Source organism: Ambystoma mexicanum, chromosome 10, assembly GCF_040938575.1.
Source record: "Ambystoma mexicanum isolate Mex_15411 chromosome 10, UKY_AmexF1_1, whole genome shotgun sequence".
In the NCBI taxonomy this organism is placed as follows: domain Eukaryota; kingdom Metazoa; phylum Chordata; class Amphibia; order Caudata; family Ambystomatidae; genus Ambystoma; species Ambystoma mexicanum.
This window is the reverse complement of record NC_090932.1, coordinates 883020390-883045368: the sequence shown is the minus strand read 5'-3', so window position 1 is coordinate 883045368 and position 24979 is coordinate 883020390. Positions and strand designations below refer to the sequence as shown.

General features: G+C 48.1%; 1 protein-coding gene across 28 annotated transcripts in view; it reads right to left on the bottom strand.

Annotated features, from left to right (window-relative positions):
• The window catches only part of DLG1 (discs large MAGUK scaffold protein 1), a 2685689-nt gene that overhangs the window by 534619 nt on the left and 2126091 nt on the right, over nt 1–24979 (bottom strand). For all 28 annotated transcript variants that reach the window (XM_069618589.1, XM_069618591.1, XM_069618601.1 and 25 more), the window contains one exon: nt 22348–22450. In XM_069618589.1, coding sequence (XP_069474690.1) covers nt 22348–22450 — 103 coding nt within the window. The remainder of the gene's footprint in view (nt 1–22347; nt 22451–24979) is intronic.

Here is a 24979-nt window from a genome sequence, read left to right as displayed (position 1 = left end):
TTCCAAGTGTCCTGGAGCAGAGCCAAACGGCCACCCCATAGGCAAGCTGTGTTCCCCGACCCAGACATCACTGCTTCTTGGCGTCAAGAGGCGGGGGCAGAGGAGGGGGGAGTGGAAAACCAGCACAACGTCCTCTGCCGCTTCCTTCTGCTGTCGCTGGGTGACCAGTCAGGCCTCCGCGTACCACGGTCTCTGAACCCCTTGAAGCTGGAGAACGTTCAAGCTTTGAACTCGGTACGACCCAGGGATTGAGTGAAGGATTTCTGGCCTAGGACTTGGGTTTGAGTGCATGTTTTCTTCTTTGTCAATTTTTCATCGGTGGACGAATAAAAAGGTCCACGCCGTCGAAGGGCAGATGGTCCTGCGCAATGTCCCGGGCTTCTGCCAGACCGGCCTTGAAGGAGGCTTGCTTGTCCGAAGGGAGGTCAGGCAGAATTTCCCTGAGCTCATGCCCTAGCTTCTGGATTGCCGCAGCCAAGATGGCGTCCACGTTGGCCTGCTACAGATGTAGTCCTGAGATGAAGCAACAGCGCTTTGCCAAGGACTTTGTCCTCCTTGGAGAGGCAACTAGAGGAAGACGACAAAAACTCTGGTTTAGAACATAGCGAGGCCGCGGCCACCATTGCGGATTGAGGCTGGTGGTGAAAGGCAAGGAAGATTTGCTCCATGTCCATCAGCCTAAACCTGCTGTTCATTTTCTTGTTCATCTGGGCGTTGGCCCTGGACTTCTCCCAGACCTTCCACACCACCTGCAGCACATTACTCTGAAGGGGGATGCCAGACCGGACCATGGTGCACTTCCCAAAGACATTTGCGAGCACCGCGGATGCCTGGTGGGCTACCTCAGGAAGAAGGGGGACCCCCAAGAACTCTGTCAGCCCCTGAAGGTGGTCATGAAAGACCTGAACATATGCTGAGGGCTCGTCCTGGGCATCATCGTCGTCCCCATCATCATTGCCCCCCCTTTTTCACAGGCTGAGGGGAATCTGAGCCCTGGGACACAGGTGCCGGAAGCCCCCCCTCCCACTCAGGTTGGGAGCTGCAGACAAGTTCAACGGCTGTGGAGGAGGAGGAGGAGTTAGTGGTACAGGATGAGGTGCAGTGGTCGGAGGGCCTGAACCAGTGGAGGGACCGGTGCCGGAAGCACTGGGGGGGAACGAGAGGAGAACCCAGGGGAGGGGGCCGAGGCGGCACCGTCTGGGGGATGATCTCCACAATGTCCTTCAGGAGGCCCTTCATTTGAGGGGAACGCATGAGGAAGAGGAAGCGTTCGAAGAAGCACTCCTCACTAGCTGCCAGGTCCCTAGGGGCCCTGCCCTCCGAGGCGCTGGGCCCCTGCTCCCGGTCAAAGCACTGAGGCGCCTGGTGCGTGTTACTGTACGTCTGTGATGGGTAGATGTACCCCTAAGAGGACCAAAAACCTGCAACATAAACCCTGCTCCCGCTTCCAGAGTGAAGGGGTCTGGAATTATCCTGCAAAGCCCACGTGATGGGCAAAAGCAATGGAGGACCCTGAGCTGGATCCAAGATGGCCACCTGCCTGGCAGGCTCTGCCACGTGCCGCTCTGCCATTTTGAAACCTTGCCCCACGCCCTAGGAGGGCAGGCGCGGAGGCTCTGAGCCAGGAGAGGCCTCAGACATGGGAGGATATAGCTTGTGTCTTGCATCGGAAGCAGACGCATCGACCTCAGAGAGCCCTCTGGTAGGCGCTAAGCCCTCAGCCAGATGCCTGGTAGTCAAAACGCCCTGGGTGACTCCCTTGAAGCGAGCTCCGGTAGGCTGGGAGCCCTCCGCACCTGTGCCAGTAGACGTGCTGGATCTAGCCGAGGAACAACTCTTGAAAGTGGCACTCAAAGATCCCTTACCCCCTGGGGTAGAAGAGGACAAGCCAGGTTATCTGGCCGATCTTAGGAGCCGGTAGCCTCAGAGGCCTCAGGCCTGCTAGACCCCGAATGCCAGGAACCCAGATACGTTGGAACGCCGGGGAAGGAGTCTCCGCACTGTGGAGCCATGCTGTACAGAGGGCCTTCCTTGTCTTGATAAGAGGTCCCGGAGATTAAGTCCTTAAGGTGGGTGGAGGAGAAGTATGGAAGATCTCCCTCCACCGCGACAAACTATTCTTCAATGCCATGTGACCAAGAGCGCTGCAGGCTGCACATGAGTCCCAGCAAAGGTCCGGCCCAAAACACTCAAGACGGAGTTCATGGGGTCCGAGGCCGGGAACATGCGGTCGCAACAGGCACCTCGTATAAATCCTCTTGCGGCCGACATGATTTACCGGTTCCCGACTTCCCGGGAACACAGGGAGATTACAAGCTCGTCAGTCTGGGGAGCTGGGGAGTCAGGCGCCAGCAAATGATAAGTCCCCATTTCCATTGGACTCTATGGGAATGGGGTCCACGGAAGCACCAGCACCATTAATAATGGTGCTGGTGCTTCCATGAAAACTCTGCGTGTGGGTGTCGTTCCGCCTGGTAGGTGTGGTCTAACCTGCCGGGCGGGATAGCAACCACCCGCAGAGCTGCAATATGCCGGTCCGGAGACAACGGTGCCGGTAAACCTACCGGCACCATTGTTTCCGGACCATCATAGTTGTAATGAGGCCCAATTTTTTGGTAAGTATTAGGGCTCCCCTCAACCCCATGACGTGTGTGTGTGTGAGTGTATGGTGAAAGGCTGTACAATTAAATGTATAGGTGTGTGAGTGTATGGTGAAAGGGTGCACACTTTAATGTACGGGTGGCTGCATGGGTGTGCCTGTATGGTGAAAGGGTGCAAATTTAAATGTATGGATAGCTGCTTGGATGTCCCTGCATGGTGAAAGAATGCACACTTAAATATATGGATTGCTGGGTGCGCGTGTGTATATATGGTGAATGGTGTGTGTGTGTGTGTGCTTGCGTTCAGGTGCTCAACAAATCTACATTTCGGGGGGCTAACCCTTCAAATGTTGGGAGAGGCGCCAACTTCATGGGCGGTGAGGGAGGGGCAAACTTATTTGTTTGGGGCATCTCATTTCTTTACGCATTTTAATGAGACTATTCTAGTGCAGCTTCAATGTTACAAGCAGTTAACTCTCTCCTTTAAGTTTGAAAGCACCCACTTATGGACTGCTGTGAGAAAGAGCAGTCTCCTGCTGCCTTCTTACTCTTCCAATCACTCCGCTAGCATGCAAGTATTAAACCTACATCACGATTTCAATTGCCTGAATGCAGGTGCTAACAGTGAAATGCTTTATGTTAGTAATTGCTGGGCTCTTGTTAACAGAAAATCCCAGGTGCCATTTAAGATCTCTGTACTGTTCTGTCTGGCAACTGCTGTGAAGGTCGACCAGGTTGAGTCATCATAGCCCAAAATTTCAGGGGGAGGGGGGAGGGGGAGGGAGTGCTGAATCCCAGTCAACTCAATGGTGTTGCACCAATACTTGCGTTTAATGCCTTGATTACTCATTACTCCTAGCCCTATTCTTCCTCGTCCCAGTGTGTATGAGACCAGCACTTGTGTAAGAGGCAGAGTGCCTTATACACAAGTACTGGGATGAGGTAGAGGTACATTGAGGTAATGCCTGACTTAACTACCTGTAATCATCTTTACTCCTAGTCCCACTTTTCCTCATCCCAGTACTTACCTATGAGGCAAAGAGCCTCATCCATAAGCTCTGGGACAAGGAAGAGGGACGTGGAGGTAATTCTGGGCACAGAAGCTGAGTTTGGAGGTTGGGGTAGGGTTGGGAGGGAGAAGGGATGTGTGGGAGGTGCAGGCTTGTGCAACAAATCATAAAGGCTGTTCATGTCCAGGCTAATCAGGCATGATATGTGGTATTAGTGGCTAGAGAGGCATTTTGGTGTAGCCAGTCTAGTCATTCCTCAGTCTGGTATGACATTTTTTAAACTGGGCATTTCTAATAAAGCAGTCCTGCTAAGAGAATTACCTGGCTAGACTGCCATTTGGGTGCTGCCAGTCTAGCCGCTTCTTACTGCGGCTTTGTATATTTTTCTGGGCATCTGTGATCAAATGATATGATATAAGTAATTTATAACGCGCCTGTACACAAGTGTTTCTGGGCGCAACAAGAAAAGGGCAGGAAAATAGAGGGAGGACAAGACAAAAAATCTTACTAGGCCTTGTGTCATTCAGATCATCAAGTGCAAGAATGAGAAGTGCAAGGGGAAGGCGAGGGGGGGGGAGTCCAAGGGAGAGGAGAGGGAAAAACAGGGCAGCAATGCTCTGAGTAAGTGCAGCGCGGCTGTGGGTAGTGCAAGGAGAACAAGGGACTGTAGGGTTACAGTTAAAGTCCCCAAGTTCGTGGTAGGCCCACAGGCAGTTGAAGGGCGACTGTCAAGAAAGAGTCTGGACTCAGTGAGACTCTGAGGGTAGCCAAGCAACCAGTCGGTACAGCAGACAGATAGGTCAGGTAGGCCAGCAGGGGAGGGAGAGAGAGAAAGTAGAAGAGAAGAGGAAAGGTTTGAGCTGCTTCCGGAACTTCATGTGGTCCGGCTCAAGTTTGAGAGGTGCAGGGAGGCTATTCCAGAGGGAGGTGCTTGCAGAGGAGAGTGATCTACCACTTACTCTCTGCCTGGAAAAGTGTTTAACCCTTAGAGAGTTGTAGGTAACAGAGGAAAGGGCTTATGAAGGAGGATATTTTGGAAGAGAGTGTTGGATGTAGTGTGGGCCCTAGGCCCAGAAAGCCTTGTGGACAATGCAAAGGGTCTTGAACTTGATCCTTGCAGCAACTGGGAGCCAGTGGAGAGATTTCAGGGCTGGAGGGATACGATTCCCTGGGCTCGAGTCCTGTTCTGGATTAGTTGCAGATGGTAGAGAGTAGAGGAAGTCAGATTGAGAAAGAGGCTGTTGCAGTAGACCAGCCTAGAGAGAACCAAGGCTCTGGAGACCGTGAGCTTCTGGGGGAAAGTGCGAAAGGGAAGAGTACCTTTGAGGAGGAGCAGCTGGTAGTGGGACTTCCTGGTGACGTCCGAGATGTGAGGAGATAATGAGAGAGTGGAGTCAAAGATGACACCAAGGTTGTTTGCCTCACAGAATGTCGAAGGAAGAGGGCCCAAGTCGGGCGGCCAGAGAGAGAGGGAAAGCAGGGGCAGGAGTCCAAATGAGAAAGATCTCCATCTTACTCACATTAAGGCAGAGATCATTAGAGGCACACCAATCCCGAATCGCAGACAGACAGTCGGGAATGAGCGAGAGAGGAGAGGAGTCTGAGGGGAGCCTGAAGGAAAGCGGAGTGTCATCCGTATAACACTGAAAGTTAGAGGCGAAGGTAGAGATCAGGTGGGCCAAAGGGGGAAAGTAGAGGTTGAAAAACCAGGGTGAGAGGATGGAGCAGAGAGAAAGGGACCAAGTTGGACCTGGGAGGGGCTGTCCAAGAGGAAGAAGGGCAGCCACTCAAGGGCCTGATCCGTGATGCCCATGTTCTCATGGAGTCGATTGATCAAGATTGATCAGGATGGGGTGGTTGACCGTGTCGAAAGCAGAGGAAAGATCAAGGAGGACGAGGACAGAAGGAATGCTGGAATCAAGGTTAGAGAGCAGATCTTCACAGGTGTTCAGGAGAGCAGTTTCCGTGACTCTGGCAGCTCTGAAGCCAGACTGAAGGTCATGCAGCACAACCAACAGATTCCATGTGGAGAGTAAGCTGGGAGATGGACAGCTTTTCCAACAGTTTGCCCAGGAAAGGGGTGATGGAGATTGAGCGATAGATTGCCAGGCAGGCAGGATCGGCAGACAGCTTCTTGAGGAGCGGATGCATAAGGGAGTGCTTAAGGGCAGAGGGGAATGTGCCAGTGGTGAAAGTGTGATTACAGAAATCGGCCAAGGCTGGAGCGAGGGCGTGTGCATTAAAACACATATTTATATCGTTCTGCTAGTGCAGTGTGCAGCATATACCTTCAGCAGCACATTCGTGGGTATTGCACAAGCGTGATGATTTATGGCGGCCCAGAGTGCGGTGTGACCAGTGATTTGTTGCTGAGTTGGGAGGGCCCCCTCAGCATGGCTCGCCGGGGGGCCCCCACATTTTGTGTTACGCCACTGGACGGGACGCCCGAGTACTTCAATTACTCATACGTCCCATCCCCTTTGCGCCATCCTCATGGGCGATTCCACCGATAAAGACCATAGGGTGGAGCCGTGACAACCTGCCTTATGTCTAGGACAAAGCAAAAAGGTTATTGAGAACCCCCTGACCAAACTCTGCATCACGCCTTGAGCTGGAATCTAGGGAGTAGTGCTTACAGAAAGCCGACTGAGTGGGCCAAGTAACTGCCTTGCTGATAACATCCCAAGAAGCATGCCTCTATAATGTGACAGCCGTGACGTTAGTTCTGACCGCATTGGCATGAATCCCCTCTGGAACTGGTTTGCCCATGACTGTATACGCCTCTGAAATGGCCTGGACCACTAACGGGCAATAGAAGATTTGGAAGCCTCAGTGCCGGGAGACAAGCTCCCAAAGGTGATGAAAAATGCCTCAGAGTTCCTGAAGGATTTTGTTAGAGGGAGGTAGAACTTGAGGACCCACTTGAGGTCCAAAGAAAGCAGAGTCCCCTGTGCATCCGATTGCAGGTTGGGAAACACCGGCAAGCAGATTTCCTCATTTAAATGGAACAGAGAAATCATCTTGGGCAAGAAGTTTGGATGGGTGCGCAAGATTACCTTGTGTTAGGCAGAATTATATGCAGTACCCTTTGGGAACACCACACACATTTAAGACTACAAGTGACAGTACAAATTCACCTTTGGTACAAGCCCGTACTACACAGTTAAAGTGGTAGCGATGGCTGAGCAGCCAAACTTATCTCAAGAGTAAGTGAGCAGTATCAAATAGTTACACAAAGGACAGCAATTACAATGATTCAAGCAAACACTGACTCAAGGTTTTCAAGTAAAAGAATATACATTTATTTTACTCTTCAGTTGTACATTTCACTTTTATTAAAGCAGTTTAAAAATCACACTCTTAATACACCACACCACTCCCAATAAGTCCCGGACAAGTTGAGCTAACAAAATGAAGGGGGAGCAAAATGGCACTGCAGCAATTTAAAAGGGAGGGAAAGACAAAGTTAATAAACATTGAACCACACCAACAGTTAAGTACTCGGGGCAATTGAGCAAGAGGAACTACAATGATAGAATCAGGTAAAAAAAGGCTTGGGGCCAAAGTCACTAGGTCAAAAGTCTTTTGCTCAAGATCACACAGTTCAGGGTAGTTTGCGGTAAAGTTCGTGCCACGGGTTCCGGACGAGGTTGGTTGTCAGAAAAGTTAGTTCAAAGAGAAGAGAAGGACAAGGCCTCCGTTTGGAGAAAGATTTCAAACACTTTCACCGCAGCTGAACGAAACGAACAACCGGATTTGTACAGTACCTTAAAACGGAGAGGAAGCTGTAGCTGAGGTGGACGTTCCTGGTAGTTCCTGCAGGCTGACGGTTCATGAAGCGACTGTCGGACTGACAAGAAGTAGGAAGACTGGAGGGTCCTGCACTACCCAGGTAAGAAACCAGCAGCAGAGCAAAGCAACGAATAAAAGGTGCGCTCCTTAAAACCCAAGCAGGGTCCGACCTTCCTGGCTATCCGGCCCACTGTAGCTCTGTACAGGGAATTCAACCAGAGGAGGGGTCCTGGCTTGAAGTTTGGGCGAACTGGTTGGTCCCACCAGCTCAAGGGAAGAAGTTTCCTGGAGGATCTTCTCTGTCGTCGGATTCTGAAGATTCGGACCTGCACCAGAGTTTCACCGGGCGGTTCAGTCGTTGTAGGGGTCCTCTTCTGTCAGCTCCTCGTTGGTTCTTTCGTTCCAGTGGCGACTCTGCCTTTCCACTCCCAGAGACCTGCTTTTTATGCAGTTTTCCACCATTCATACAGCCTGGCTGTCAATCACACAGCAGGGTGGCTGTCCTGGCAAGGACAGTCCCCCAGCCAATCAAACAGGAGTGCGACTTGGGTTACCAAGGGAACCTATGGCAGGGGTCCTAAGACCCCTCCCTCACATACTGCCTACCCAGACTTTCAGGTGCCTTACGGAGGGCTTCTGTGTAGAAGCCCGCAAAAAGACGGTGAACAAAGGAACCAAACCTGGTTTGGCACGTAGAGTAAAATACGAGAAAGACTAACAAAAAGAAATAGCGAATGAACCGAGCCGGAGCCGAAATAAAATATATTTTGTCAAGCGGGTTTCTGTTCGAGGCTAACACAATAGCCTAAAACAATACCATGGTTATTTAAGATAACCGCGGTAGAAAAAATAGGGTAGTTACCACTGCCACCAGCCAATTCCTGATGAAAAGGGAGCGAAACAGTGCTCCAAGAGAAACAGACAAAAAGGGATAAGAATTAACCCTTTCCAATACTCCATGTAAAATGGGGTGTACTGGATCTGTGGTTTAAAGAGACTACATAAAGTTAATGGCAACTTTACATGTTTCTGGGAGACAGTAGTCAGTCCCAGAAAAATGGAGTCAGTGGGAAGTCTAAGAGACAACCCTGTGTCACTGCACTGAAGGTGCAGAGTAACACACACAAAGGATGCTCATGGAGTAGGTGAGGCTCGAGAGCCCAAGATCACACAAATTGAAAAAAATACACACAGCAAAACACATGTAAGAGTGGGAAAAAGGTTCACACTCTTACCAGGTGAAAAAAATAAACCCTAGAAATCCAGCAAAGCTGCTGAGGGACTCATTAGGTAAGGGAAATCAGCCATTTATGAGAATTCTCCCTAACACCTTGTCATTGTGAAACATGGTGAAGGGTTTGCATAATGACACAGCTTGCAGATTGCTGACACTGCGCGCAGAGGTAAGCGCCAACAATAGCATCGTCTTCAGTGTCACCAGCCAGATGTCCACCGAGGCCATCGGCTCAAAGAGCTTACGCTACAAGGTCACAAGAACCAAAATGAGGTCAAAGATCGGATGTGGCCTATGCACTGGAGCAAAGAGCCTGGACAACACCTTGAGGTGAGCCTTAAGCACTGGGTTAGCAGCTGAAAAAACGTGGTCGGGGGGATTCTTGTAAGCCCCAACAGCCACCAAATAGGTGCGGCAGGTATCAACCTGACTGCCAGAACAAATGAAATGAGGAAAAACGCCAGAACATCATCCAGGGAGCAGGTTAGGGGGTCCAGCCCCTTGTCACAAGCCCAGTGGCAGAATCTTGTCCACGGCCTCCTGTATGATGTCCCAGTTGTCCTCTGATAACTGAGCATGCTGCAACCTCAGCTGGTCAGGAACCAGGCTGCAAGGGCTAGCCTGGCTGGGTCTGGGTGCTCGACTGCCCAGCGCTGCTGCATCTGGAAGCCCCTGCTGGAGACCAGAAGATGGACAGGCCCCTGGGAGTGCAATAGCAGGTGGTCAGAGAGCAACACCCTCGACGGCTAGTACGTGGTGAACAGGATGAGGCTGCAGCCCAACAAAGTCTGGAATTTGCAGAGTCCGAGGTAGCAATAGTGCAGAAGGAAATGCATACCACCTGCGGCAGGGACCCCTGAACTGCAAGACGCAAAGTGGGGGCACTTGGAATTCTGAGGAGAGGCAAACCAGTCCAGATCCAGAAACCCCCTTCCCATCTCTGGAACAGGGGCAACAAGGAGTTGATGTATAACTCCCACTTGTAGGTGTTGAAACCCAAGCGGCTCAGCTGGTCCGCCTCCTCGTTGCTGTCCCCCAGGAGGTGGACTGCGGATCTCTGAATCCTTTCCGGAAAGGCACATTCCCATATTGCCACCGCCTCCAAGCATAGGAGGGGGCTGGGTGACCTGCTTTTTCAGGTAAACATTGTCATGGAGTTGTCTGCCCTGACCAGAACCGTAGAGCCCCTGACTAGAGGCAGACAAGCCTTGAGAGCCAGGACCACTGCCCTGAGCTCGAGCAGACTGATGTGCAGGAGGGCCTCTGCCCTGGACCATGCATCATGAATGGAGTAGCCCTCCAGAGGAGACCCCCCAGCCTGACTGCAGGTAATCCGTCGTCACACCAGTGTGCGCTCTGGTCAGGAAAAGAGGGCTCCCACTGCCACATTGCAGTCCATCAGCCACCAACGAAGATCCAGGGTGAGGAGCGGTGTGATTGGGATCCTGTCCGTGAGAACCCGTCTGATGGTCCCACCTGGCTGCCAGGTAGATCTGGAAGCGTCTCATCTTCGTGCACTGCGAAGTACAGCCAAGTACTGTTTGCTGACTGTTGACAGCCTCCTGTTGGAACGTTGTGGCTCGCCGCCTCATTGCAGCTTTACGGAGCCCGGAGCAGTCTTGGTGTCGTGTAATTGACCTAGCTTTGGAGGACGTCTTTTCCGGTGACACTCGGCTTGCCTGGCCTTTCCCAGAGGAAGTAGGAGGTGACTGTGTGCTCCCATTGCTGCTCATATTGGAGCCCATTGAAGCTGTGTGCTCCCTATGTTAGTATACTAGAGGGAATCATACGAAGCTGTGTGTCTAAAACCCCTTCTCTATTTTTCCTAAGGTGTTCTTGTGAATGGTGGCTCCGCCCCCCCCTGCCGCGTGAGGCCCCTCCAACCACCTTAAATACCTATATCCCGGCGCACCTGCGTCGCGCACTACGAAGTACAGCCAAGTACTGTTTGCTGTTCGCAGTGCGTGGTGTGGGGCGCTGGACATTCAACTCACAGCCTTAGTGGCCTATAGGCCCTCTTTGTGGGATGTCTTGGGATGGTCTGGGCCTGAGGGACGTGCCCAAATTGGTTTACGATCTTTATTATCCACTGGTAGTAAAGGGCACTCGTGCTACTGAGAACTCGATCTCCGGTGACCCCCTACTGAGCGAGTACCTGGTTCTTGTGTATGAATGTCTGCAGGCCAACGGTCTCCTGAACTTGGATTAAACGTATAGCCCTTTGCAAAGGTTTGGTATAGGCATCTTCAAAAGTGGGCTGGGGTAGGGCTCGGTGCTGCTAAGCCTTGATGCTGGTAAGTACCAGATTCTCTTCTAAGGCTATTGCGGGCTGTGTACACTCGAACCTTGGAGAATAGGTGTGCACAGGTGCGCTAAGAGCCCAAGTCCAATGGTGTATTGTATTGGATTTGTCATCTCTACAGTTAGCGTCTTTTTTTTTGACAATGTTTGACAACAACTATTGAGAAATTACTCCCTGTCTTTCACAAGCCTGTCAGGAAGCGTGGTGTGGGCAAAGGCCACCACTGAGTAGTTGAGCTAATCGTCTTACCTCCCCTCCCTTGTATAGCTATCACTTGATGGTTGAGTTTGCTGTACCTTGTGCCATTATTCCGACACTACCACAGGATCTTAATTTATGAGTGGGATTGGCCCTGGGTTCAAATAGTGGAAAGTTGGTTGTTCTGGCTTGTAAAGGAACCAGGGTACAGCTTGTCTAGCTCTCGCCCGCTGGTCTCTGCTTTGGTGTCGGCCTTGTTCACGTCTGCTGACACGAATTAGACAATGAGCCGGGCGTTGAGAAGTGGAACCAAGCTGGAAATTCAGCAAAAGTAATTGGGAAGACTTCAGTGTCACTCAACAGTACATTATCACTGTTGCCCCCCTGTAAAAAATCATTATTGTCGATGTTGATTTCCACCTGTAATGAGCCGCTTGGGTCACTTGACCAAGTGGAGGCTCTGATCCCACTTTCTCCGCCAGGTCCGGTTCTCGGAATGGAGTTGTCACCAAATGTGGCATCCACAGCCCGAGGCCAATCGTCATTCTCTGTCCGAGATGCTAATGAGAATGACGGGCAGATAGCTTGTGTGTACCCCAAGGGTCTTGGTTGTAACTGTACTCCAAAGGAAGCCATGGAGGGCTTTGAGCATATTTAAGATACATCAATGTTAGCACCAACCATTATGAGTGAGTTAGGGAAAACGGGTACGCCCTTCACTTGGCCCCTCCTCATCTGCTTCGAGGTCCTACCCGTTTCGTGAACAAGTGCATTTTCATCTTACCGTAGACCTTAGTCCCAAAGAAATTGGAGAACGGAGAAGTGAATCCCGTGATGCTCCATCTCAGGGCTTGGGGGGCAGCGCAAATTTGGGTGCTGGTGTCAACAGCAGTAGATATGTAGAGGATATGGGGTCCTTTATGCCTCCCCAGATGGAATCCTTCATATCATGGAAAGATGGTGCTGGTTATGTTGCTCCAAAAGAAGAGGCAAGAGCATCATCGACCCCTGAGGATTCTCCCTCTGGTATTTTTCCACAGGCCAACCACTTCAACTTCCCTGTGATTGAGAATATTCAACTTGCTCGATAAGGGCCATGAATTAACTCACTGCTCCTTAAGGGAAATGCAGGGCTCTTCATCGTTTATGAAAGAAAGAATTGCTAAACTTGAAGGCTTTATATTGGCTGAGGAGAAATCTAAAGCATTTTACTTTTCTCAATTTGAAAGAATGATAGCAAGTATTGCTCCAGTCATAAAACCTGCTGTACCAACCCTGTTAACTAAGTCTCAGGAAACCCAAACAGACCATGTGGTAAGCTTTGCTTACCCTCCCGAAAGATCCTTCTCACAAGTGCTGCAAGGAGTAAACATGTCTCAAACAGAGCAGGGTAGTAACGAGTCAATCGATCTTTTGGAGGTGGCTAAACTCCATCATGATCGCCTGCTCCAAGTATAACTTTTGTTCAATGCAGTCACTAAATCTCAATCTATTGGGAGCACAGAGCCCCTCTGTGAGGAAATGGGGACTAACATTGAGTCTTCCTCTTCCCCAGACAGCCCTTCTGCCCTGACTGAACCAAAAGTATCCCCATTGCTAAAGGAGCAAGATGGGGACTCTACAGCACAAGGGGGGAGGCAGTTTATATCACATAAGGGGACGAGGTCCTTCCTGAGAGCGCTAAAACGGCTAAACCTCGCCAAATCCAACCAATAGAAGGCGCAAATGATAGGCACGATAGAAACGCCGTTGCGTAATTCTAAGGAAGTGGTGATTGACCCAAACGTGAAAATGGGCGTCAACACGGATGACCTTGTACTAAATCTTCTGGAATTGAACGATGAAAGTAAAAAGCACCTACAGATCAAGGCACTGAAAAGTGGCAATGTGCAGGTGCAGCCGGCTAAATTGTCTGAGACACATTCTGAGAACTTCCAATCTCAAATGCACAGCTTCTTTCCCAGTATTACTGCATGGTATGAACAGGATGGGATTTGCCATGTACCAGAAATTTTATTGTTACAGGAAACGATGGCCTTGCATGCCATTGCGTTAGAAGGTTATGTATCTTTTAGTGCTCCTGCAAAGCGGAACACATCAAGCAGACAGAGTGGTGGAACCGCCATCCTTATCAGGAATAATTTAAATGTGACGACGTGTCTTCTGGCCACATCCGACACCCACACTATGGTAGAAATGTCATTGAATGGCAGTAAACTGAAGGCACTTATATTGCTCTCAATTTATTGGAATCCACATGCTGTCCCATTGGACTCCGCTTTAGCCGAGCTAAATCACACCTTATATAATGTGTCGCTGCTTTTTCCGAAGCACGAAATTCTAATTGGCGGTGATTTGAATTCCAGTTTGGGATTAGATGGTTACAGACCTTGTCTTATAACTTGTACTCCTACGCACAGCAGTCTTGTAGGAGAGGAAAGGTATGGGCTGAGTTTTTTGAAGCATGGGGCATTTACCCAATCCCACTGGTGTCCCGTAGTGGAAACGTCGCTTGGCAGCGTGGAAACTCCACCTCATTAATCAACTATGTGCTTGCATCGGCGGCATGTTCTGGATTGCTTGATCCTATTACAATATCGAATGGGGGCTTGAGTGATCACAGAATGTTATCCACAAGGCTACACATTACGGCCAAGCCTCACAAACTCATGTTGTCTACTGTGCCAGTGGAAAGCGCCAGGCATACTCTGTCAGTAAAATGGCACCCCAGGTCATGTCGAAAAAAATGGTGTTTTTAGTAAACAGGGATTTAGTAGTGTACCCTGAGGGAGAGATGTCCTTGGGTGCTATGGAAAAAGTGAATGAGGACAACTTGCAGATGTTCAGTGGACATCCAACAGGTCTAGCAATGGAATTTTCACGTAAAGAGGTACCTAACACCGCTCGTATACATTCTCCAGATGTAGCCACTTTAAAAAACTGGAAAAATCACGTGCTTCGGTTGGCCAGACGCTCGCATGTCAATGCAGCCTCATACAAGTCAGCAAAAACCCAAATTGTGTCATGTTATAAGAAAAAGGTGAAGGAGGTGAGATATAAGGTTCACAACCTTGCGAACCAACGCATGATTGAACATCTGTGCAAAGGAAATATCAGGGAAATGTGGATTATCCTAAGAAACCCGGTTGGTAAGGCTGATAATCGCATGGTTGTGACCATATCTGGTGCCCAATGGCAGTCCTTCTTTGGAAAGAAATACGAGATACCTGCCCAACATCTTAGGCTGGAGTCTATCCCCCTTCAGCTGCAACTTCCTGACACATGCCCTTGGGAACTTAAGGATGAAATCTGGGCAATTGCGCAGATGAAATTTTCTAAAGCTGCAGGCCCGGATGGGCTTCCGCCTTGCGTCTTTAAGGATGACCCGCACTTCTGGGCTAGGTTTTTGCTCTCACGTTACTAACTGATTTATAAAACAGGTGAAATACTTCCCTCTCGGCTGACGGCTTATGATCCTGGTAACTTTAGTCCAATTGCCCTAATTGACATTGCAGCAAAAAATGTTGCTCGCTTGGTGCTGTGTGAATTGGAGAAATTCATTTTGGGCGCTGGTATTCTATCTAAAACCCAAGTGGGGTTTTGCAGGGCTATGGGCACACAGCTGAATGCATCAATTCTTGCTCACCTGCTGGCTTCATCTCGCAGTATGAACAGTAGCTCGATTTACATGTCATCTTTAGATTTATCAGCTGCATTTGACAGCGTCTTGAGAAATCTCCTTTGGGGAAAAATGCTGTCTTATGGAATTCCGCCCCACCTGGTAGCTACAATTGCCGCACTCCACCAAAATACCTCATAGGGTCCGTATCAATGCAGGGGGCCTTCTACCTGAATGCATTTCTATGGGTATCGGCGTGAAGCAGGGATGCAACTTGGCCACGGTAGTCTTTAATCTCCATCTGGCCGACAGAGAGGAAATATGGGAAGGGGGGGGGGGGACATCTTCCCGGTTAGTCTGGGCAAATTGCACCTGAATTGGTTAGCATTTGCCGACGACGTCATCTTGTTTGACAGGGTACCCTTTAGGCTCCAAAATAAATTGAATATTTTTCAAGATTATTGTCAGTTGAACAACTTGACTATTAATTCGGCCAAATCCAACATCATAGTCTTCTCGGCAAATAAGAAAAAAAAGGGGTTCTCATATACCGTGAACTCCAAAAACATTAACATCACAAGTGAGATTATATATCTGGGGTACCATGTCTCAGATGGCATGTCTGTCGGTAAATGGCGAGCAATGCTAGATACCAAGCTAACCCACCTGACTGTGCAGATGAGAATTATTTTCTCTAGGCACTGCAAATACTCCCTCATACCTCCGATACATTTTTACACAATGAAGGTGGAGTCTATTCTATTATATAGCCTGGATGTCTGTTTATTGAATATGGGTCCTACTTTGAACATCATGCAGGGAAAGCTTTGGAAAAAGGTGTTGGCTCTCCCAAGATATCTCCCAAATGCCATTTTGATACACGATTTAGGTCTCTATCCCTTAGCCGACAAGCATGAATAGCGTATGATGAATACTTTTATGAAAATGTTGTCCCCTCCTAAGAATTCCCTCTATGAGGACTTCAAGTTAATGCTACACGTGAACTACCCTTCATCGATATCTGCATTTCACAAATGCATGACTGTTGCCCAAAGCCTCATAAATATGTCAGCACAAGAGCGAATAGATTCTCCGGGGGCAGCTAAACTGCGATTCTTTAGGAATGCATGCGCACGCAACTCAGATCAAATAGCGGGCTATCCTTCATTTAGTGTGTATGCTATATTTAGGCATGCTGTCATTCCACATATGTAATATATTTTGTGTTTTCCTGATAAGCACGCCAGAAGGACCTATATGAGATTTCGGATGGACATGATCCATACGGGCTCTCGTATTAGGAACTGGTCTGGTTATAAAGAGCTCGGGTTATGGGACCATTGCAGGTTTTGTGCTTTAGCAAATGCGTCTGAAATGCTAGAACACCTATTTATGTATTGTTCGTATTTTGAATTGCAAAGGCTCATCTGTTTAGGAGCCTTTTTGGGGTCCAAATCTTGTTTTGAGCGTAATCTAGTTTGGTTGCGTTGTATGTGGGGACAGCATAAGGCGATTATTTTGGCAACAGTTAGATTGGTGAACATAATTGAGAAATATCTGCAGTTATTGAATAGTCCTTTGTATATTAGGCAAAATGAAGGGTTGGTAAAATTATGAATCCTTTTCATCTTGTATTTACCTAATAAGAACGAACTTGTAATGATGTGATAGCTCTACGTTCATATCTATGCTTGGCCCATATGACCTGTTCCTTTAATGTGTTTGTTTGCTTGTATTGAAATGGGTGAACGATGTTAGGAAGTGATTTAAGATTGTTTTGTTTATGTATCATGCAATGTATTACGATAAGAATTGTAACATTTGTTCTATGTTCTGTCATGGTTTTAAAACTACGAGTCATTCAAGGATTATTGAGAGTTTTATATATATATCCCAATTATGTATTTGAAAACTTTTTTTGTAAAGGTATAAATTAATTTTTACTACCAAAAACAAAATAAAAAGTAAAAAAAATAAAAATAAACAAAAAGCGCCTCATCTTGAGGCAGGCGTGCTGGACATTGAGCATGCAAGACACCATTAGTCCCAGAAGGTGCTGGAACTACCATGCTGAGGTGGTCGAGTTGGCCAGAAAGTGCCCCATTGCCTTGCGGAGAGATAGGAGCCTCACGGGTGTGGGGAATACCCGCTGCACCGCCTTGTCTCAGCACACTCTGAGGAACACCGGATCCTGGGCTGGAGTCAGCTGCAACTTCTGCCGGTTGAGGGAAAAGCCCAGCTGGTGAAGAACGTCTGCCAGCCGTTGGAAGGAGTGCACCGCCCACTCTGGGGAGCTGGCCCTGACCAGCCAGTCGTCCATATAAGGGTATAAGTGGTGGCCCTCCAAGCGAAGAAGACCAGTCCCCTGCATTCATCAGTTTTGTGAACACCTGAGCGGCCGAATTGAGGTTGAAAGGCAGCCCCTTGTACTTGAAATGGTAGGAGAAACCTTAACAGCAGAAACTTCTGCTGCGGCTTGTAAATGGGGACATGAAGGTACGCATCCTTGAGGTCTAGGGAACACATCCAGTTTCCTGCAAACAGAGTCTGCTATGTGCGCGGGAGAAATACTCCTTGAAGCGTTCGAGCGGTAAAGACAGGTTGAGGATAGATAGGCCAAAGAGTACCCTCAGGCTAGCCTGGTTGTTCTTGGGTACCACAAAAATCCTGGAGTAGAAACAGGAGCCCCTGTCTGACTGAGGAACCGGTTCCACCGCCTGCATCTCCAAAAGAGAAAGGATCTCCCGAAAAACAGCCAGGGACCCCATCCGATGTAGCGGAGGAGAGGATGGTAGAGGAAGAGGTAGACTGAAGCTTGTGGCGACTATAAAAAGGATCCAGGGACCCTTGAAATAATGCTTCCAGCTGTCCTGAAAAAAGAGCCAGTCGGCCCCCTACAGAGGAGCTGTGTTCCCAGACCTTGACGTCACTGCTTAGGCGTCAGTGTCAGGGGCAGAGAAGGGGGTGGAGAAAAACCCAAGCAACGTCCTGTGCTGCTTACTCCTGTTGTCGCTGGGCAACCAGTCAGGCCTCTGCGTACAGCGGTCCCGAAACCCCTTGAAGCCGGTGAAAGCGCAGGGTTTGAATTCAGTCTTGCCCTGAGACTGAGGGAAGGGCCTCTGCCCTGGATGTCAGAATGGCCAAGGACTTGGCTTTTTGAGTGGTGGTTTTCTTCTTTGCCAACTCATTGGTTGACGAATAAAAGAGGCCAACGCTCTCAAAGGGCAGATCTAGGACTCCCTCTTGCACATCAGACAAAAATGTAGTGGCACCGTCCTTCTCATCTCGACACCCAAGCACAGCCCTCTGCTGGCTGTGTCGATGCGGGAAACTGAAGACTCCATGAGGTCTTGCGCAACGGCCCAGGCATCTGCCAGACTGGCCTTGATATGGCATAGCAGCGTTTGCCCAAAGACTCAAGGACCTGGTCTTCCTTGGATAGACAACTGGAGGTGGCTCCTGAGGAGGAAGGTGACTAACAATGGTTTAGAATAGAGAGAGGCCGCAGCCACCACTGAAAAATGCGGCTGAGAATGGGAGGCCAGGAGGACTGGCTCCCCCGTCCGTCAGCCTGAACCTGCTGTCCAATTTCCTGTTCATCAGGGCATTGGCCCAGGGCTTCTTCCAGAACTTTTTTGCCACCTGCAGGACATCTTTCTTTAGAGGGATGCCAGAACATATGGTGGTGCGCTTGCCCAAAACCTCTGCTAGCACTCCTGGGGGGCTTCCTCGGACAGAGGGACCCCCAAGGCCTCCGTGAGGCCCTGAAGGAAGTCATGAAAGGCATTAACAGATGCTGAGGGTCCATTGTCCTGGGTGTTATCGTCGTCATCAACCCCCTGGGATCACCTCCTTCACCATGTCCTTGAGGAGCCCAGTCATCTGCTGGGAACGCATGAGGAGGAGGAAGCACTCGAAGAGCCAGTAGTCGCTAGCTGTCAGGTCCCTGGAGGCCAGCCCTCTGAAGCGCTGGGTCTCAGCTCCTGGTCAAAGCGCTCAGGTGCGTGAGGCATGTAGCCGTAAGGTTGCGATTGGTAGGTTTATCACAGAGGAGACCAGATGCCTGTACCATACAGTCCACCGCCGCTTCCAAAGGGAAGGGAAGGGGACTGGAACCTTCTGCAAGGCCCATTCAATGTGCGAGAGCACGGACGGGCCCCGAGTCGAATCCAAGATGGCCACCAGCCTAGCAGACTTTGCCATGCTCCTATCCACCATTTTGCAGCCTTATGCGCCATGCCCTGGGCGGGAGGGCACAAACGCCCCTAGCCGCATGCAGGCTCAGACATGGCAGGACACACCTCGAGTTCTGAACCCAAAACAGAAGCATCGACCTCAGAGATCACTCTAGTAGGCGCTGAGCCCTCAGCTGGCTGGCCGGTAGTCAAATCGCCTCATGGTAGGCTGTGTACCCTCGGCACCTGCGCCGGTAATCGTGCTGAGGACGGACTCTTGGTGATCGAAACTGATGATCCTTTACCCCTTGGGGTCAAAGAAGAGGGCGATCTTGATCGTCCTTCTGAGGACAGCCCGGTAGGGCCCCTGTGCCCCTCTGCTTGTGAGCCGCTAGCCTTAGAGGACTCTGGCCTGCCAGAACCTTAATCCATGGAGCCCTTGTCTGTGGGAAGCCCTGGGAAGGAGTCACCGCGAGGAGGAGCCGCACTAAACAAAGGGCCTACCTTGTCTTGATGAGAGGTCCTGGAGATCAAATCTTTTAAGGTGCGCGGGAGGAGAAATGTGGAAGATCACCCTCCAACACAACTGATTCTTCAATGCCGGGTGTCCAAGAGGGCTGCAAGCCGCGCATGTGGGTCTGAGACCGGGAACGAGCGGTCGCATGAGGCACATCTCATGAATCCTCCAGCAGCCGACATGCGCTGGGGAAGGCGAGGCACCAAAGGGAGGTGAACAAGAATCAAAAACAAAAGAGCAGGGAGCAAACAAAGTTAAAAAGTCTCTGCACATAGCTGCCAGGTCTGACACCGTCCGTGCGGAAAAAGGGACTGAGGTGAGGCGCCAGAGGGTGGGGCCTCACAGGGCTTTCCCACAACCGGAGCCACGCCCCTGTGAGCTATACAAAATTTTAAGGGGAAGCTCAATTTTACACTGCCAAAGTTTCCTGTACCGTCCCCCTGTTGGGGGACGCCCACAAGGATGGAGGAAATGGGACGGGACATACGAGTATAACACTTTGCCCAACTCTATTGAAATGTCTTTACAAGTTAAAAGGCAGGCAAAATAAAGCTACACATCACTGGTGACATCAAACAAATAGTGCAACATTACAGGGGCATTGCTCTCAACATACAATCACAAGTGGAGGATGAAGGCATATATACCTTAATCATATTTCTGAGGCGTGTATCTGCTTAGATTCACATGCTTTGCATGGGTCAACATTTAGTGGCAAGTGGCTAGTATTGCACAGCTTGTTTTCGAAGTTAGAAAAGGGACATCGCCGGGGCATGTTTGTAATACTATCCGTAGTGTGGCATGTACTGTACCCGTGATCCCTTACGTATCGAGGTCCCTCAGATTGTTCTGCTTCTGACAGGAGGGAGCATGAAGCATATGTGTGGGTATTGAATAGCTATGATTTGTCCATGTACATTCAACTCCAAGAGTGGGCAAAAAAAAAGTTTATCTAAGCAGCTACAAGCCTCAGAAATACAATTACGTTAAGTAATGCATGCCTTCTGAAGCTTGTGAGTCTGCTTAGAATCACATGCTTTGCATAGATTAGCGAGCAGTACTTGGAGAAGGTGTTGTGTTGTTTGATGGAACAGCAGAAAAATGATGTTTTAACCCTGCTTGACCCACCTGTGTGTCACCTCTTGAAGGTGTATCTAGACAGTAGTGTAGTGAAAAGGTGTGAATGGAACTCCAAGTAGCAGCTTTGCAGATGGAATCTATTGGCATATTTGTAATGAAAGCTAGAGTAGCCCCTGTGCCCCGAGTTGAGTGTGGTCTGGGTATGAAAGTGCTCTTGGCAAGAAAATAACATAGTTGAATGCATCTGACAATCCATTTAGAGATTGGGTCTCCTCTCCCTGCGGCTAGAGAGACAACAAAACAGTCTGTTTTTCTGAGTGGCTTTGTCTTTTGTAGGTAATACATTACAGCACTTCTGACTTAATTTATGCAGGCTCTTTTCTGATGAATTTTTCTGGTTTTGGAAGAAAGCAGGAAGTTCTACAGACAGGTTGACATGAGAAATTTAGGAGAAAAGCAAGGATGTGGATGCAATATCACTTTGTCTTTGTGAATAATGACAAAAGGAACTTTAACAGAGCACTTTTCTTGTATCCATTACATTAATAAAAAGTCTTATAAGTGAGATGTTTAAGACTGGCTTTGAGCATCGGCTCGAAGGGGGCTCCCATGAGTTTTGCAAGTACAACATTTAAGTGCTAGCCGGGAATTGGATTTGAAACTGTGTGAAAATCATGTCTGATGTGCCAACTTAGGGGCTATCGGGATCATGTTGACATGTTCTTGGTGTGATTTGTGGACTATCCTGTTGAGAAGTAGAGTTGGGGGGGAAAGCATACACAAATGTCCCTAACCAGTTCATCAACGGTGTGTTCCCCTTGGACTGTTTGGGGATACCTGGATGCAAAGTTTTGACATTGTGCATTTATTTTAGCATTTGTTGCAGCGCACTGTACCCTTTGATATCCAGGCGCTAGTTACTTTGGGTGAGGAGACATGTAAAGTACAGTGGGGAGGGGAAAAAAGGGGTCAAAATGTACCAATTAACATGTGTACAAGTAAAGGTGGCGGTTGTGATCGTTTGGGGAAGTTGCAGGAGCAAAGTGTCTTGGAGCAGGGTGCTTTAGGTCAAAACCCAGGTTTTCAGGTTTTTCCTAAAGGTCCAGTAAGACGTTTCTTTTCTCAGGGCGATTAATTTGTTCCAGAGCTTTGAGTCAATGACAGGAAAGCTCAATTTTCCTGCATTCTTTCGAGTGAAGTTAGGAACTCTTAGGAAGTGTCAGTATGTGGATCCCACACTATGCATGCATCTCCAAGTAGACAAAACCGAAAACATCCCAAGGTTCTGAGGAACATGCTTCACTTTCTGCTCTATCCATCCTTTGATTCTTATATAGATGGCCGTGGTGCAGCAGCTTCAATTTAAGAAGTTAGTGTGCTACCTGTTTCAAGATAGAGGGTTGACTCATAATTGATTTGAGCAATTAACAGATAAGTCGGAGAAAACAAGTAGTCAAATCATTATCTTACCATTCAGTGTTTAATACAGTTTTCAGGAAAAGAATAAATGCAGACTTTTTCCAAGACCAATTTGTTAATATTCCACATTATGGTGGCGAGCAGCACGAAGACCAAGCACACTGTAATGTACGGGTCAATTATGAATTGAAGGTTGTTCCTCATATATCAGCCCACTGTTTGGCTTAATTCCTTTGATAGGTAATAGGCATTTCAGAGGTTTTATAACCAAAGACATTTGGTAGCCTGATGTGGACTATTTCAGCTGAATGTAGTATATATAATTTAACAGCAGTTGAGGTCAAAGAAATACCTTCAACAACTAATGACAGAATAGCAGACTGAGAAGAGATATTACCTACCTTCTGGACGATATTGGGCAACAATTGTTACTGCTTGGCCTGCATTCTTCAAGGCTGTTGCTGCTTGTTCATGTGTGGCGGCTCTTAAGTCTACACCATTCACCTGCAATGTAAAGGTAGCTGTAACCATCAAGACCACGCAACTCCTTATTCACTCCTTAAGTAAATAACATTGAAGGCACCACTCAGATTATATGGACTAATATGGAAGCTATTTTGTTGTTAAAGTGAGGAAACAACTTCATTTAACAACAAAAGCCTTCAACATGCAACACTCTCATTGATGGCCATTATTTCTGAAATAAGAACTTGCAATATTAATTAATGCAACAAAAAAAACAGTATCGAACATCATAGGAAACACAATGTTTGACTCGTATGACGGATTTGGCTGAAATTATGCAGCCAAAAAATGCACGTACAGGCCCCCTCAGACTGGACATTGTGGGAAAGATTTGTTAAAAAAAAAAAAGTTATTAAGACAACAAAAAAATGCAGTTTCGGCCTAGTCCCCATTAATTTTCCCATAGAGGAAAAATTCAAATAATTGCTCGAGCGCATAGCCCAAACCGCTGGATGGAACTGGACCAGGTACGAAACAACTTGGGCGCGAAGCGTTGACTAGATTTCTGGGGGTGGGGAAAAAGGAGTGGGTCATTGATTCCAGTATATTTTTAAATATTTTATGGAGCAGGGGATGCCCCTTCTCGCAAAATTATAGTGATAACTCGCATGGTGCATTGCAGCAGAGAGGCTTTTCAGAAATTAAAAAGCTGCTTTTTTTGATCGATGCGAGAGATGACCGTGGTTATACCCATGTCTACCCGAAAACAAAAAGGTAGAAAATGCCATTTGGAAGGGGGGGGGGGCGCTGTGGTGCACCGACAAAGATGGGCGCTTGAGTGTCGAGCTCTGCATTCCAAAAACCATTTCAGTAACATCCTGCAGAATAAATTAACCTCTACAGAAGATGAGCACAGATTATGAATAAACAACACTGTGGGCATCTCCGGAGGTGAAAAATTGATTTTTTTATTTAAATGTTTTATTAGTTTAAAAAATGACAGATTAAATAAAACCTTTAACATATAATATACCCTAATCAAATTAACTTTCATATATCGCTCCAAATCATACAGATATATAATCAGGCCATCACAAAATGGAAAAGGAAAAAAAAAAAGATGAAGATGAACACAAATTGATCCGAAACAGGGTTGTTTACACCCTCCTGCTCTAATTCCTTCCCTTTGTTTAACACAAATTCCACCATCTTTATCGCCGCAATCACCAAACCGATCTTTTCCCCCAAAAGAACCCATTCCCATCATTCACACAGACTCAAAGTTCCAGCAGCAACCACATGCCCCTCCAGAAATGTGCTTCTCACTTCTCTCAATGACTCACAGGCAGTTACCAAATGAAGTAGTGTTTCTATGGAGCCATTTGCCTTACAGAACCGACATTGGCCATTTGTGATCCCCAGCATTTTCCTCGCCCATTGTACCTCTCGTGTGCTAAGAATATTTAGTCGGCTTCTATGGAGAAGATCCTGAAGTATCGGTGAAGGACATTTTTGCAGATATAGTGGGAGGGAATTCAAACCTTTTTTCCGCATTCAAAGGCTGTCTCCATTTATTTAGCTCCCATTGCTCTACAGTATTAATCCAATCCATAGCTTGTAGCTGGCAATCAGTTTGCCTATTTCTATCCCACTCTGCTCCAAGATCCTCTACACCTTCATCCTCCACTGGGTAAGATGCCTGTTCTGCCCCTCTTTCTGGAAATCGAGGATTCCAAACGGGATCACCGATGGTTCACCGACACATTTTCTATAGAAGTCCAGTGTTTTCCACAAAACCATGATTTGAGCGATTGCAACTTCAGTTCTTGCCTAATTGAACTGATTGGCAACGCATTTGGAAGTCGCAATACTCTCCGTAAGAACCAACCTTCCAGCGTTTCCCAAGTTTTCCATGATAGTTGTAGGATTGCCTCTGCTCCATATATTAAGATTCGAGCTACCTTGTTTGTAAAAGGAAATGGGAACCATCGAAAACTTCCCACATCTCTGATGGAAGGCCATTCCCTGATTAAAGAGACTAGCCTAGACTTTAGATGCATCTAATGACCTTTTTCGTTCATGCTCCTATTCATCACTACTCCCAGGTATAACATGGATTCTACTATTTCCAAGGAATTTTCTCCCACTCTCCATGTAAACCCCCCAATTTATTTTTATACGCTTACTTCATGGGTCAATATTTTAGATTTGGCCACGTTGATATTCATACCATTTTCAGTCAAAAAGTTTGTCAATGTTTTAACCCTCCTCTGGAGGCCAATGGGAGTCAGATCTAGGAAAACGAAATCATCCGCAAATAATATCCATGGCACATCCATACGATACATTTTTTGGGGAAAGGCAATCACATTTTTGTGACTCGGCTAAGTCAGCAATATAAAAGACAAAATAATAGGGGGGCCAGAGCACACCCCTGTTTAAAGCCTTGATAGGTGGCATTTTTTTCCAACAGATGTCCTTTAGTTGATAGTCGAATCCAAACTGAGGTATCAGTATAGAGGGCCTCTATGGCTACAAGGTCGGCGGGGCATTGCCAGGCTTTAGCCC